The 16099-nt window shown below is 42.0% G+C and overlaps 1 protein-coding gene and 1 long non-coding RNA gene across 7 annotated transcripts in view; one reads left to right on the plus strand and one right to left on the minus strand.

Moving 5' to 3' along the window:
- Positions 1–1028, minus strand: part of LOC144271943 (uncharacterized) — a 42339-nt gene extending 41311 nt beyond the window's left edge. Inside the window, exon 1 of the long non-coding RNA XR_013347467.1 lies at positions 718–1028. This is a non-coding gene — a long non-coding RNA (uncharacterized LOC144271943). The remainder of the gene's footprint in view (positions 1–717) is intronic.
- Positions 973–16099, plus strand: part of PDK1 (pyruvate dehydrogenase kinase 1) — a 52777-nt gene continuing 37650 nt past the window's right edge. For 5 of the 6 annotated variants that reach the window (XR_013347463.1, XR_013347462.1, XR_013347464.1 and 2 more), the window contains exons 1-2: positions 973–1374; positions 10067–10208. Coding sequence is in view for 2 of the 6 variants with exons in the window: in XM_077829613.1 (XP_077685739.1) it covers positions 1257–1374; positions 10067–10208 (260 nt within the window). In the remaining 4 variants the exon portion in view is untranslated. Of the gene's footprint in view, positions 1375–10066; positions 10209–13706; positions 13800–16099 lie in introns of those variants that run through there. The other variant, XR_013347465.1, reaches the window with a different exon arrangement.

Here is a 16099-nt window from a genome sequence, read left to right on the forward strand (position 1 = left end):
GATTTAAATAGAGCCAGTATTTCAACCCCTGGATTGTGTGTGTTTTTGCTAAAGTCTATTTAGCTTCCTTGATTAATTAATATTTTGAATAAAGGAAGTGTTTGTAAAAGGTTCAACCCTCACTCCCTTCAATTACTGTGAACTCTTAACCTCTTAAACATCCATCTCTCTCTCTCACACTTGACCTTCAATAAAACCAGGGAACAAGAGAAAGCAGAAAAAAAACCTTGACTTTTAAATAAACTTTGCAGTCTTCATTATACATCATAAATACACAAAAGGGCCACAAGCCAACTCTGTTATAGGGAAAGCAGCAGACAGTTAATAAAGTGGTACAAGTAAGTGTCTGTCTTTACACCCACCCATGCCATTCTGTGGGGGGGGGGGGCTGGGTATCACCCACTATGTAGGGTCACCAATTTTGAGGAGGAAAAACAGGGGCATTAAGTCAGGGTCACAAAACCATTTTATGCAAGTTAGTTAATGAACTAATTTGCGTTGGTGTAAATTTTGTTTTACAGATTTAGGGATGGAGAAAGAGGTCTCTGGGCAGCCCTGGCAAAATAACTCCTGGTATGACAGGGAAGCGGTAGGGAAAACTTGCCACACGCACTTCTCTGCCAGCGTGCCTCATCGCTAACGCGGGGGAGACACGGGGAGCTCAGTCTCCACCCCAGGACTTCCTTGCCTATAGACAAATTTATCAACCCAACTCACCGTAACAAACTCAGTGCCTCTCAGCGCCCAACGAACGGGCGGCTGTGGGGGGGGAGTGACAGGGACAAGTTCTCCGGCACCAACAGGAGCCCCCAGCAGGGTCACACGGGCCAGCCGGGCTGGAGCTGAGTTCAGTGGTGGGTCCCTGACAAGGTGCGGGGCTGGCCTTCGCCGCTAGGGCTCGCTGTGTGGCCAGGCCCGGGCCGAGCCGAGCCCCAGGGTTCCTGCCCGTCGTAGCAGGCGGGGGCGGCCCCGGCCCCTCTCTGAGGTGGCGTCAAGGGCGGGAGGCTCCGCTAATCAACCCCCTGCACCATTCCCGCCCCCACCGGCGGGGCGCGGCGCCGAGCGGAGAGAGAGGCGGTGCCCGGCGCCCCGTTCCCGCCCCCCAGTTTCGTGCAGCGCCGCCCGCCAGTTCTGCCGGGGGACGCGCAGCGTAGGAGGCCGCGGCTCGGGCAGGTGTCGAGGCTCCGGGCAGTTGCACAGGCGGGAATGGCGGCCGGGCCGGGCTGAAAGGAGAGGAGCCGCGTCTCGAGGCCGCCATGAGGCTGCTGCGGGCCCTGCTGAGAGGCGCCTCCGTAGCCGGCCTCTTGCAGCAGGTGGATTTCTACGCCCGCTTCTCCCCGTCACCCCTCTCCATGAAGCAGTTTCTGGACTTCGGTGAGTGCCCGGGGCGCCCGCAGCCTACCCGGGGCGGTAGGACCCTGGCAGGCTGCGCTGACCTGCCCGCCTCCCCGGGGCAGGAGGCGGTACCGCACCACCAACGCCACATGGGCAGAGGAGCCCCTGGCTCTAGCCCAGAGACCAGGCTGCAGCGTGAACACCCCCACCAGTGGGTGGGGGGCTGCCATTGAATTCCGCCTCTGCCCCGGCTTACCTGGGCTCCTCTGGCAGCGCCTTTGGTTCTTCAGCCCCCAGGCAACGGGCACCTCTTCTCCCCTTTGGGGGGGGGGGAGGGGAGGCAGCGGGGTGGGCTCTGCACCCTCTTCCCCTTCTTGGTCCCGCAGAGATGGAGAGAGCGGACTGAACTCATTGCTCAGAGGAGGGGACCGCCGAGTAAGTTGCTGAGCTTCTAGGCTCCGCAACCCTCTTCACCGCCTCCCCAAGTCTGGCTCCCCCCAGGGGGCCTGATTGGCTGCTCTTCCCTCCGGGGAAGCGGGATGGTGGGGCAGGCAGCCAATCAGAGGGGGTTTTCTGGCCAGGCAAGGACTGAAATTCAATAGAGCGCTGCCGCTTGAGGCCTCATCAGGAGGCTGGGTACAGCTGTGGCCAAAGTTGTAGCGCTAGTGAATAAATGGCGACAGCTGGCAACAAAGCAGAATATCCAGCAGAGTTTTTTAAACCAGAATTGCAATCTACCACTAGAGAGCGAAGTGCCACACGCACGGGCAGCAGGTTTGTATAATTTTTGGTGGTACCCAAGTGGAGCTGTCCTATCCATAGGATGGACCGGGGCAAACACCCTGCTCCAATCTTCCCTGAAGCCCGCCGGCCCTGAGCAACGCCGGGAGCCAGCGAGGTGGAGCAGAGTGGGCTAGGGCCAGGTCACTCGCTGCTGCCAGCACCAGGCCCCCCCGCTCATCCCCAGGCTGCCTTGACCCCCTGAAGGACCAGGCAGGGTAGGCACCACCATGTTGTACGAAGAACACTTGACAGAATTATTGGACTTAATACACCCACCACCCCAATGTCTGTCATTATGTCATTCAATCATTCAACCCATAAAATAGCACACATTTTGCCATACTGAAAAACCCCCCAGTAACCTAGCTAATAAATTCAACTCATATAATTCATGAAAAATGTGTGTACTGTATATGAGATTATATGAAAAATGAAAATGAGCTTGCTTTGGGATTTTACAAGGCAGTTATATCATTTAAACACATTTGGTACCTTGAGTAATGATAACACTTCTTGCAAATCACATAAATAGGGAACCCATGGTCCCCTTCCCTCACCCTAATGCAAAGGCACAGGGGTTATTGCTGGCTGCCCGAAGGCTGCAGAAAAACCTATGGGCAAAACATGTAGAAAGAAGAGGATTGATTTATACAGAAGGTTGAAGGGGACTCCCATAGTGCATTAATTAACACTTAATATATCAAAATTAAATACATTACAGAGATAAGAACCTGTAATGACAGATTTTACTTCATGAGAAGCTCCAAAGAAAGAAGACCCAGAGGGAGTAATGATAGGGGTAATCCTAGGGAAAGCAAAGGGGCTGGTAGAGGGAGCAGAACAGAGAACAAGAGTAGAGGCAGAGTCACTGCAGGGTTGACCCTGTCTTCTGCATCTCCCCTGTGGGTGGACACACTGATCACTATCACTATAGGAGGGAATAATAGAATGGTATGCCCAGAAGAATGAATGACTTGAGAAAAATTTCCTGAAGGGACCCTTACCCTTTCAGAGCTTTTCTAGCTTGGATATTTATATTTCTACACAAGGTGGTTTGGCCCACAGAAATAAAAATCTGCTCATCTTCCATGTGTTTTTGGACCAATGGAAAAAACCAGGTACAATTCAAGTGACTTTTAAAATTGCCTATGAAACCAATTTAACAAAATAAATGAGCTTATGAACAACCAGAAAATATTCTTCTCAAGTGAAAAAACTATAAATGGACTTCTTTGCAAAGAAATTGTAAGTTTTGTTACAGGAAAAGCCACAAACTGTCTGGAAAGGAAGAGTAGATTGAATTACTTGCCTCAGTGAACTTAAATACCCAGAGAATTGCTGGGCCTGTGATGATGATGACTGGGGCTTGCTCACCTGTGGCTCCCCCTCCCCATGCTGTGGAGACACAGCCAGGCAGGTCTGTATCTGCAAGCAGGCACCCTGCCTCAGGTGCAGCTCCCATTGGCCGGGATGGCCAATAGACTGGGAGCCTCCCGGCCAGTGGGCTGTGCGGGAGGCAAAGGGGGAGATTGTTGGGAGCTCTGGAGCAGGGGAGGCAGTGGGGACGGGAGTTGTCTCTGGAGGTACAAAGGGGGGAGACTTTCTGGAGAGGGGTGACAGGGCACAGGGGCCATTGGGGGGGTCTTTTTTGGGGGGCAGAGGGTTGTTTGGGTCTCTGTGGGTGGGGGAGAGTGATGGACGGAGCCAGCTGCATCCTGGGTCTGCTCTGCAGGGGCGGGGGTATTGCTATAGCCCCCTCAGGAAGCTCCCTCTGTACTATGTATTTTATGCCAGCCCCTGGGGTGCCCATCGCTGCTTCTTTCTCCCACCCCTGGCTCCATCTGTCTGTCACCACAACACGCTGGCTGTGTCTGTCTGACAGTGACAGACTCCAGCTGCTCTCTCTGCCTGCGGGTCCCTCCTCCTCCCTGCTGTGGAGGCATGGCCGGGCAGCTCTGGCGCTGGCTCCTGCAGCTCCCATTAGCTGGGGTTCCCAGCCAATGAGCTGGGTCAGTGCTGGGAACTCTCTGCAGCACGCAGCAACTCTCGGGGTGGGGGGGAGCTGCTTGTGGGGATGCGGGGAAGCTGCCCCTGAGGTGAGAGTGCCCCATATTGCCAACCCATGGCGCGGGACTCCCCAAAGCACGGGGCCTGGGGCCGAAGCATTGGTGGAGCTGGGCCCACCTCCATGAATATTGATAGAGCATGGGCACCAAGGGCCCATATAACTCGTCGCCTTTGGCCACACACAAAACAATCTTAGAGGCAGACATTAGAAACCTTATCAAGTCTGGGTATGGAGTCACAATGCAATGGATCCAGTTTCTGTAGGTTCATCTCTTTGATAAATTATATGTACACATACCTGGGGAACTCAGTCTAACACACGCGTCCATCAAGCTTCAAAAACACAGGGCTCTATTATTTCAATTAAAGAAGATACCCCTCAGCTGTTCAATGTTAAAGGTCCCTTTATCCATTCAACATTTTTTACATAATTATTCATTTTACAATATGTTATGTAAAGACAAAAGTGTATCCTTTATATATAAAAAGGATATTCTAAATCACAAAAAATAAAATTATTAAATTAAAAAGATAAATGATATAAAGCATTACATAGTAAAAACTGTAATCATTCTATGTACGCGATATACGAACAGGGATTGTAGTATTGTTCAGTTACTTTTTAAAACAAATATAGGTCCCAAACTACTGTGTCTCCCTTACAATGGGAATTTGCTTTCAAGGCAAATATTTCTCACAGCAAAGCAGTAATTTATGGACATCAGTGCTTAGACATAAGGTCATGGATAACCAGAAAAAATGTTCAAAATATATCAACTTTTTGAGATGCTTAAAAGCTAGAAAACCAGTGGCTGAGGCTAAAAATTGTAGTAGATATGATTTTGTGCTCAGAGGTAGGAGTCTGGCAATAGTACATGATCAGACATTCTCTATGCATTACAGTAAGATTGCTTTTTCAGTCTGGATTTTCTTTGTTTTCTTTTTTAAAGCTGGACCATTCAGACAGACAGAAAACTTGAATATTCCATATCAAATCTACATTAAAAGAATGTAAAGATCACAAAGTCATGTGATGTCATACAGCGTGAATTGATTTAAGTCAAAGCAATTTAAATCACTGATTTTAATCATTGTTTAAATCAGCAAGCAGTAAGCCTTGATTTAAATAATCAGTTTTAATTTTGGTTTTTACTTGTACTTTTTAGTTATTGTCCTAAAGAGATGCTGATTCACATTTTAGTAGCCATTAAAACTTGTTGATTTGCAACTAAACAAAGCTTTTACACTAAATTTGATGCTTCTTTTTGCCAAGCAGTAGATATACTGTATCTATACACATATTTAAGCATTTGTACAGCTTTACATAAAATATGTAGTACCTAAATAAATGTAAGTTATTAGATTTGTTTAATTTTTTACTTGTGATTTATGTCCAGCGCAATTTGGGTGGCAATTCAAATACAATTAAAAATGCACAAAACCAGCATTTTAAAATGTTTATTCTTACTTAAATAAAACTACCTTAAATATGCTGGATACATAAGAAAAAAAGTTTATTAAAACACGTTTTGCATTTAAAACTAACTGATTTATTTAATGAAGGAAGTTTATCTGTAGTAAGTGAATTGAATCAATTTTCTGGTGACTATGTCTTTCAAGATTTTAGAACTAGTAGATATCATTTTCTTATAACTAGTTTTTATACATAGATTTGAAGAGGAAAAAAAGCTTTCCTTCTTTATCAACTCAAATTTGTTAACTTTGAATTTAGCTAGTCGTTGAACTCAACTAGTTGAACAAATTGAAATGAAGAAAATATTCTCACTGCCCTGCAGAATTGGCTAATGCTGTCAAAAACTGGTTTATCACCTCAACAAACTCTGGTTCCAGATGCTTAGCCCATGGCTTCCATCAGGTCAGTGACTGACTCTTTAAAACTTCAGCAGCAAATATCTACTAATTTTAAATAGTTTAACTTAAAAAATAAATCTAATTTAAATTAAAAGATTATTTTTATTTTTTTAAAAAAATCACTGATTTATCCTGATATCATAGTTAAGGTACTACAAATAACCTTAACTCTGTATCCTGCTGCAGGTGTCATGTCAGTCTTTGATTACATGATCACAATATTGTTTCTCTGCAGCAATTCTGACCATTCCACGCCCAAGTTAGACTGCACAGGATATGAGGCAGCTGTTCGATTTTTGAATCCTCACTGTTCAATTAACGGATACACTCACCCAGTGCATGTTGTCCTCCAAATTTATGACACAGTAATGGCAAAATTTGGCCCCAATTATTACACTGATTTATAGAACTTTTGTCTCACTCACTGTGTAGCCCTGCCTCATTCCCTTGCACCATTCAACTTGAAGATTGATGAAAGAAGCCCTATGGAACAAATAGCATGTCAGTTTGATATTAAAGGTTGATGTCAATGGGACTATTCACAGTGCATAAAGTTAAGCACATGCATAAGTTTCACAGGATTGGGGTCTTAGTTTCTTGTGTAAATTACAGATACATTGGGTCTCTTAAATCTTAATGCTGATGTTTTCACTGTCTTGGAAGGTGCATATTGTGGAAGAATAGATCTATTTAATGGAGAGCCGTTATGGTTTAGGCATTTATTCAGGAATTCACTGTTCATAGGTGCACAACTGCACTTGCTTGACACCCCATTTCAATCACAAACTGGGTTCCCTGTGGTATGCCTGTATGCAGTGAATTTCAGAATCAGGGTTTTATGTGCTGAGGCTTTTGATGGACTGTTACATTGATAAAGTAACTGTCACTTTAGAGCCGTCTTGGTTCATCTGCATACTGCCTTTGGGTTAGTGAAAATCTAGTAATCTCTCTTGTGATAAACTTGCTAAGTATGACAAGGAACTCATTTTACATGAAAGTGACTATTCCATCCTACAGAATGAAGTGTTCTCAAAATTAATTTAAAAATACCAGGGGTGTGAACTAAAAGTATTGTTACTCTGCACATGAGAAAAGAAGAGTTCCAGTTTTCAGTATTCTTGTAAGTAAAAGATTAATAATTTAAAAAAAAACAACAACATTAGTTTGGTTCTCATGAAAGACCAGTTGGCAGTCCAGGAGACTGAAGTCCTGGAATCAAAAATAGTAGAGTTGGAAAAGTTTTATTTGATGATCGAAGTCTATCCCCCTACCAGTGCAGGATTGCTCCCTATAGTACATTTTCTAGTCGAGGTTAAAAGTCTTATTTAGCCACATAAGTAAGCTGCCCCATGTTTGTATTGCCAATGTGCTTCAACCCTCATTTTAAAGGACCACCAGTAGGGTGGGAGTGAAGGATTTCTCACCCTCCGTTCCCACCCCCATGTTTTAGAGCCATGATCTCAGCTAAGGCTAACAACAATGCCATTTAATGTCACCTATGAAAGATGTGAGTTGATTCAAGAAAATTCTCGTTGACTAATATTTTGTTGTGTTTTCATCCAAGAGCAAGTTTTTATGCCTAAATAAAGTTTGACTGCATGTTTTTCATGGATTGGATCCCTTGACAGGTCCATTAAACAGTACCTCTAACTTGTAGTTGGTTGGTTGTTTTTTTAAGGTATGGTCTGAAAAGGAATTGGTCATTTTAGAGCTCTGAGTCGCTCTCCAGTTTCGAGGAACATTCTACATTTGAGCTGAATCCAGCTATCTGTTCCACCACATACCAAGACAGGCATTGTGTCAAAAATGTTGGAGACAATGTGGCCCATTCACATACCCTTTAGCTTAGGGAAAGGTGCATAGATCTAGAAGATAGGCGATAAAGAGTTCTGGTCTTACCTTGAGTTATCACCCTTTGTTTCTGGACATTTTATAGACCTTATTGCTGACAATGGTGTCAGGTCTCTACCATAGTAAGTATCATCTAGTACAGTGGTTCTTAACCTTTACTGCAGCCTGCATCCCTTTGGTTCTCAAAATATGTTCTTGCACCCCTTATCAAAAATTGTTGAAGTAGGTCAGTTCGTTAAACCTAGATATATCATAACTATAGACTGAAAGAGAATTATATATTTATTTTAATTTCGCAGTAAAATTAAGAATACATGAAAAATTACACACCTTTTTTAAGTTTACTGGCTCAGTGACTCGTCTGCTGTTGCTTTTGTTCAATGATGTTCGAGAAACAAGGAACTTTTTTTGAAATAGCCACACGCATGTCCTCAGTCGCATTTAGGCGGTTTCTGGCCTTTGTTTTGATGTGTAAGAGTGATGAAAATCCTATCTCACACAAGTATGTAGTCGCAAATGGCACAAGGATCTCCAGCACTGTCTTCATCAGTTGTGGAAACGGTGCTAGTTGAGCACACCAGAAATTCCCAAGCTTCATTGTCTCAAACTCCATTCGGATTTAGCCATTGGCTCGTAATTCAATGAGATCTTTCATCAAATCACTATTGTTGATGGAATCCAGGTTAAAAAGAAATGGATCCAGTATCCATTTATTTGCCACATCAAGATCTCCAGTGGAAAAATATCCTTGGAAAGAGTTACTCAACTGTTGCAAATGCTTTGTCACTTCAGTTGCGATGGTCATTCCTTCATTTTCCTATTGTATGAGGCTTCTTTTTCTTGGCACACAAATATGCAACTTGATAGGATGGTTGTAACAAGGGCTTCTCAAGTGACACAAACCCAAACATCCTCAAGGTTCCGCGAGAATCAAATCGTGCCCTTGTAGACTTCAGGGTGTCAGTGTCATGTCCAGCAGCTGCACCACCATGCTGTTTGTTGAAATGTTCAGACAGCATCGATGGTTTGAGATTGGCTTTTGAAAATAATGAGCTGCATAGTACACATTGTGGTCATTGATTTCTCTCCTTCTCTGTCGTACAAGTGAACCCATAATGAAAACAGTCGTCATTCCATTTGCGTTTCTTTGACATGGCAAGAGTTACTGAAAAGGGTTTCATTTTATATATGAAAAAATATATAAGTGGAGATGGGGGGGGTCTATACACTTTTAAATGCATATTAAATATATGTAAAATAGTTTTGTTATTACTTACCACAAATAATAGTACAGTAGGCACACAAAAATACACAAGTACTACCCAGAGATGTTGCAGAGTTTTGCTGTGGAAGTAAACTGTAACCAACACGCTAAAAGTTAGCGACTAACTGAATTCAAACAAAGCCGCAGTGCTGCCACATCATCATCTGTGCAGACGTCAAGAAATACCCAGCAACATGGCAGTACACTGTATTTTGTAGCGAGATAATTTCATTGCAATGTATATTACAGTAATCATTAAAAATGTATAATGTTAATAAATACATAGTTTTGATGAAACAAAGTAGATGTACTTATGTGCCTGTACTTAATTTGTGTTTTCGATGATTTACCTTCTAAAAAAATCTGGCATGTCTTGCACCCCCAAAAAGGGCATCTCGCACCCCCAGAGGGTGCATGTGCCCCAGGTTAAGAACCACTGATCTAGCCCATCCTCCCTTGCTGAGGCAAAACAACAAAAGAGATAATTTTTTATGAATGGGGCCTGTATTGGGGATGTGAAGGTCCAGGGTTCAGATCCTGTTGATTCAGGTTGTTTTATGGTTGCATGTGATGACACCCTCCCCCTCCCCCAGTGCCACAATACTCTTTGTAAGCAACTGGCTTATTTAATTCATGGTGAAAAATATCTTTTAAAACATACTTGTTCCTAAGTGACAAAGTAACTAGTATCTACCAATTTTTGTTTTAAGGTGAAATAATGCAGTTCTACAAAGGGTCACATCCAAGTTATCCCTATGTTCAAACCTGATCTAATTTAACCTCAGAGCCAGACACAAAAATGTGCAGGAAAATAGTGATCTATATATAGCTATATAAAGATGTTCCACAAATGTTAATTATATTCTGATTTTTCCAAATATATTTTGGTTTTAGGATCTGAAAATGCTTGTGAAAAGACTTCGTTCATGTTTTTGAGACAAGAGTTGCCTGTAAGATTGGCAAACATAATGAAAGAAATAAGTCTGCTTCCAGACAACCTGCTAAAGACACCTTCAGTTCAGCTGGTGCAGAGCTGGTAAGAACTGTCTTGTATTTCTTATCTTATCTTTAAGGGTTATTGTTGTGCAAGTATACTAAGAAACACTAAGAAACTAAGCAACTGCGTAAGAAACTCTTCAGATACATGTTTGTTATATGGTAACATTAAACAATTTCTTCTGAATGTGATTGTTACTATCTAAAATTCTATTTGAGAGAGTGTTGAGTATTTTACTTCTAGCTGATCATCATGTTTTTACTCCTTGCTTTTCTTTCAAGAAGAAACAGACTAGTCAGTTTCACTTCTGTTTATAGTTCATATTCAGTCAACCTCATTCATCCTTCTAGGTTAAAGACATTGAAAAGGCATTTGTTTATGTTTAAGATGTTTCCTAATTTTAAGGCCAGAAGGGACTATCATGATCTAGTCTGACCTCCATAACCCATAGAATCTCAACCATTAGTTTCTGCATCAAGCCCATAACTTTTGTTTTATTATAGCATATCTTTTAGAAAGATTTCTAGTCTTGATTTAAAGATTTCAAGTGATGATGAATTCATCATATCCCTAGATAAATTATTCCAGTGGTTAATTGTCCTGAGGGTTAAATTTGTACCTTATTTCTAGTCTGAATCTGTCTAGATTCGGCTTTCAGCCATTGGCTATTATGCCTTTTTCTGATAGATTAAAAAGCTGTCAGCCATTAGAAATCTCTTCATTTAAGTACTTATAAACTGATCAAGTCACCTCTTAACTTTCCTTTGGAAAATAAGTAGATGAAGCTTCTAACGTCTGACTAGGGGCATGTTTTCCAAACCTGAAGTCATTCTTTTAGCTCTTTTCTAAACCTGTTCCAATTTTTCAACATCCTTTTTGAAGTGTTGATACCAGAAGTGGTTCAGTAATAGTCTCACTAATGCTGTATGGAGCGAGATCACCTCCTCACTCCTGCTTGATGTTCTTTTGTTTATACAGGGAGTCCTCGGACTTACGACACAATTTGTTCCTCAGAATTGTGTTATAAATCGAAATGTTGTAAGTTGAAACTGCTTTTCCCATAGGAATCAATGGTATGAAGGGGAGATTGGTTCCTGAACCAAGGGTTGATACACTATTTTCACCACAATAATCCAGATTTTTGTACTAAATGAATTATAGATGACTAATGTTGCAACATCAACGTATTTACCGTACACTGCATTTTGTAAACAGCATCCAAATAAATATATAAACTTACTTATCCTGTTTAGGAGTACTTGTGACACCTTAGAGACTAACAAATTTATTTGAGCATAAGCTTTCGTGAGCTACAGCAATTTCAAGCAAACTTTATGCAAATTGAGTGACAAGGGTGAAACAAGCGTTGTAGGGGCGAAACAGGCAGTCAATTGAAAAGCGTCGTAAGTCCGAGGAGTCCTTGTATATCCTACGATTGTATTACCCCTCTTAGCTACAGCATCACACACAAGGCTTGTCTACACTCCCCTATAGTTTGGAGTGCAAGGGTATGAATAGCAGTGCGCATCAAAGTGCTGCTCTCTAACTCCCCGGTCTGGATACTGCGTGTTCAAACTAAAAGGTTCCTGTTAATGTGAACTAGGAGCCTTTTGGTTTGTGCTCAGTGTCCGCATGAGAGAATTCCAGAGCAGCACTTTGGTGCACACTGCTATTCACACCCCCATAGTCTGAATTGCGAGACAGTGTAGACATGGACTAAGATTTCATGTTCAGTTGATTATCTACTATTACTCCAAATTCCTTTTCACTGCCTCTGCATTCCAGGATACAGTTCCCCTTTTGTAAGTGTGATCTACATTCTTTGTTCCTAGATGTGAGTTTGCATTTGGATGTATTAAAATGCACGTGTTCAAATGAGCCTGCCTTACCAAGCAATCCAGACCTGAATAACTGTTTAACTGGTCTGCCCCCCTCAATTTTCTACTGGGCCAATGTGTCATCTGCAAATTTTACCAGCCATGATTCATCAATAATCCAAAAAAAATATTTAGTAGCTTTAAGCCAAGAACAGATCCCTGTGGAATAACATTAGAAACACCTCCACTGGCACCTTACTTAGTTATTTTGTGATCTGTTAACTAGTTTATAATCCACTTGATATGGACTACATTGACTTTGTGTAGTAGTTATTTCATAAGAATGTCATGTAGGGTTCAGAGAAATGCCTTACAGAAGTCTAAATATATTATGTCAGTTACCTTTATCATTTTGGGTGAGATTAGCTAAAGTTTGAAGAGACCTGTTTTCCATGAAACAATGCTGAGTGGCATTGATTATGCCACAGTCCTTTAATTCTTTGATCCAATGCAATAATTATGGAGAAGCTGATGAGAGATTCAGTTTCCTAACTGCCAATTTGTACTCATGGCTGTCACCTTCCTATTTGTTATAATATTTTTAACAGCTACTTTCATTTCCTCTCTTAACCAGGATGGTTTTAACCTAAAAAGCCTTTGATTATGGAATTATATTTTTGGGGCAACTAGAAGCATTCTTAAACAATTCACAATTAACAATAAACAACTCACATTTTGAGGTTTCAGTTTTCCTACCACTCGTTTTGCTTGCCATTGTGTAACTTCGGGAATTGGCCTTTTTAAAGCATTAAAGCATACTGGTTGGGACTATTCTATTTGCACATAAATGGCATTCAGTCATGATCATTTGCATCAAAGCAACAGTCAGTTTATCTTTATCCATCAGAATGAGGTCCCATATAGAATTACCCCAGATTGTTTGCAATACTTGTAGAAAGTTGTCAACTAAACTTTAATTATAATTAAATTAATCATCCAAATATGTTATACCAGTGGCAGCATGAGACCTCTGACTTATGTCTCCAATATTGAAGTTCCCCATCATAATGCAATTTTTCTTTCTATACATTATAAGTAGAAATTGAAGGAGCTGCTGATTCTGTTCCTTCAGCTGATTTTGGGGTCTATAATGGACTTCCACCTAGTAACTCCATCTTGTAATTATCAGTTAGAATGTTAATTCATAATCATTCCAGATCCTGTTCTTCTGAATTATCAATATTTATTTAGGGTTCTACCTGCCTCCCCTTCTGTTGACTGTCTTTCCTAAATAGTGTATCCAGTGATTTTAACATTCCACTTATGTGACTCACCCTATCAGGTTTCATATTTCTGATAGTAAATGAGCATTTCTAGTTCTTCTTGAGTCCCAGCCTTCTAGCATTGGTATATGGGAGAATATATTTGATTGCCTTATGCCCCTTGATTCTTTACATGCGTGCTAGCTAGAGTCTCAATTATATGCAATGTGTTTATCCCCTTGGATGCACCCTCCCAACTATTCTAGCTAGTCTGTTCCCCACAGAAGATTGGTTCTCCTTCTTCTGAGATGGAGGCAGTCCAAGCCCTACATCTTTCTGTTTCCATAGAAGGTGATCCAGTGTTCCACAAAGCCTCTGTTTTACACCACTTACCTAGCTTTACACTTTACACAGTTTACCTACAGTATCTTCTGTTGTCTCTCTTCTCTCACCCATAGGACAAAGAAGATCTAAGATCCTTACCTTCCTCTCCATTTTAAGATCTTGGAGCCTTCAATGATCTGCAAAATGTATCTAATTAAATATTCATGGTAAATAGGCCCAATGGCCTGATATGGGATATTAGATGGGGTGGGATCCGAGTTACCCAGGAAAGAATTTTCTGTAGTATCTGGCTGATGAATCTTGCCCATATGCTCAGGGTTTAGCTGATGGCCATATTTGGGGTTGGGAAGGAATTTTCCTCCAGGGCAGATTGGAAGAGGCCCTGGAGGTTTTTCGCCTTCCTCTGTAGCATGGGGCACGGGTCACTTGCTGGAGGATTCTCTGCTCCTTGAAGTCTTTAAACTATGATTTGAGGACTTCAATAGCACAGATATAGGTGTGAGGTTTTGCAGGAGTGGTGAGTGAAATTCTGTGGCCTGCGTTGTGCAGGAGGTTAGACTAGATGATCATAATGGTCCCTTCTGACCTAAATATCTATGAATATATTTCTATTGGATAAGTCATGGAACTATTGGATTTATGTTTTGTAAAATTTGATTTTAACAAATATAAATGTTGGCCCAAACTGATAGTGACATCCCTATTAGTAGTAGGTTTTTCAAGACATTTTCTAGAGAGTAACCATTACTATACTGAACAATTATGTACTAGCAGTGAGATTAAATACGTGGTCCAGTACTGAAGATATTTCCATTTTTATGTTTGTTATTCGTACCTTGTTTTATGAATTTAATATAGGATTACTTTTCTTTTGGCAGTAATGTTTTTGTTTTACTGATTAAGAGCTTTAAGAGATTAGCTCATTTTCCTCCATACAGCACTTAAAATAAATCACAGCATTAGCCATATCAAATATGTAAGTGTGGCAGCGGTTTACTTAGTTTGACTTTGGGCTCACCCACTGCCTCTGTTTGCGTGTTTAGGATTCCATTCCCAAACCACAAATAGGCTCTCATGTTGCAAACATGTCCCTTTGTGGGTTCTGATGTATTAAAACAACATCACAGTTCAATGTCAACTTAAATCAAAACCAGTCTTTCCTTAGCCCTACAGTTCCTTCAACCCTTGTCTTTCCCTTAGGGTGGCATAGAAAGTCCTTTCCCAGGTATTCTCTAATCGTAGCTCTGTTACATGAGCCTTCCTGTATTCTGGAGATCTCTCCTTCTCTAACTGAGCAGACTCCCTCTTTTAGGAAGTACCATTGCTGATCTGAGGATCAGGTGGCTTCCTGATGATCACCTCGTAAGGCAGTCTAGACCTGGCACAGGTCAGGATGAGCCCCATCCTCTTTAAAGGGCTAATGCACCATGTGGCAATAAGCATGTTACTGTGTGTGTACTGGTTTGGGTGGGTGGAGGAGTATGCCTTCAGTGTGTGGGTGTGTGTTTAGAATCTATCCTCTACCCAACCCCACTTACTTCCCTGCACAAAGATGATTTATTGGATTTTGAGGGGCAGGTCTAATTTTGCACTTTAAAACATCATCTGAAGAATTTGACTTTAAGATCAGCCCTGCAGGAAAAAAATCATCATAATTTTCATCATTTTAAATGTAGCTATACTGAACATTACTCACTTAAAAACCTGCCGAAGTGTCAGGAACTCCTGGGGGAATCCTGCAGTAAAAAATAAAAATTTGTTGCCAAAAATTTAAGAATTCTGTGCACAATATTTTAAAATTCTGCAAAATTCTGCATATTTTATTTGTCAAAATAACACAATATAATCACACCAGTTTCAATTATTTTGGTAATTTATTTCAAAATACCTATCAACAAGTATGTCTGTAACAATACAGACAAAAAAAAAGATTCAGGAAATGTTTTGGACATATAGATTCCCTACTAGACATATTAATACATAATTTTGAGTAATAATTCATTTAAACTACAACAAAGAAACGTATTTTCCACACCCTCAGAAGCAGTGCAGAGGCTTTGGGGAGTCAGGGGTAATGGAGGAGCTGAGGGAGAGTAATTGCTGAGAACGTGGCTGGGAGTGAATGTGGAGGGCTGTTGAGAGTGGTTGGGAGAAGTATGGAAGAGGGGGGTTGGGTGTGGGGGAGGGATTGTTAAGGAGTTGGGGAGCCTGGCTGACCCCTAGCCTCTCCCATTCAGTCAAGCACATCTGCCCATGTCTCCATGTGGCCCTGCACCCCCTGCCCTCATCCTCATGTGTCCCTCACCCCACTCAGCAACCCCCTACCCCTGTCCCAATGTGGCCCTGCATCCCCCTGCCCTCTGATGGCCCTGCATCCCACTCCCCCCTGCCCCAGTCTGTCCCGCAACTAGCCCTTCTGAACCGCAGTCTATGAAACCCCAGCAGCCCTATGGGCCCCACTCTGTCCATCCTCCATATCCCATCTCCCCTCACCTGACCCCACAGG

The sequence above is a fragment of the Eretmochelys imbricata genome, chromosome 11 (assembly GCF_965152235.1).
Source record: "Eretmochelys imbricata isolate rEreImb1 chromosome 11, rEreImb1.hap1, whole genome shotgun sequence".
Lineage (NCBI taxonomy): Eukaryota > Metazoa > Chordata > Testudines > Cheloniidae > Eretmochelys > Eretmochelys imbricata.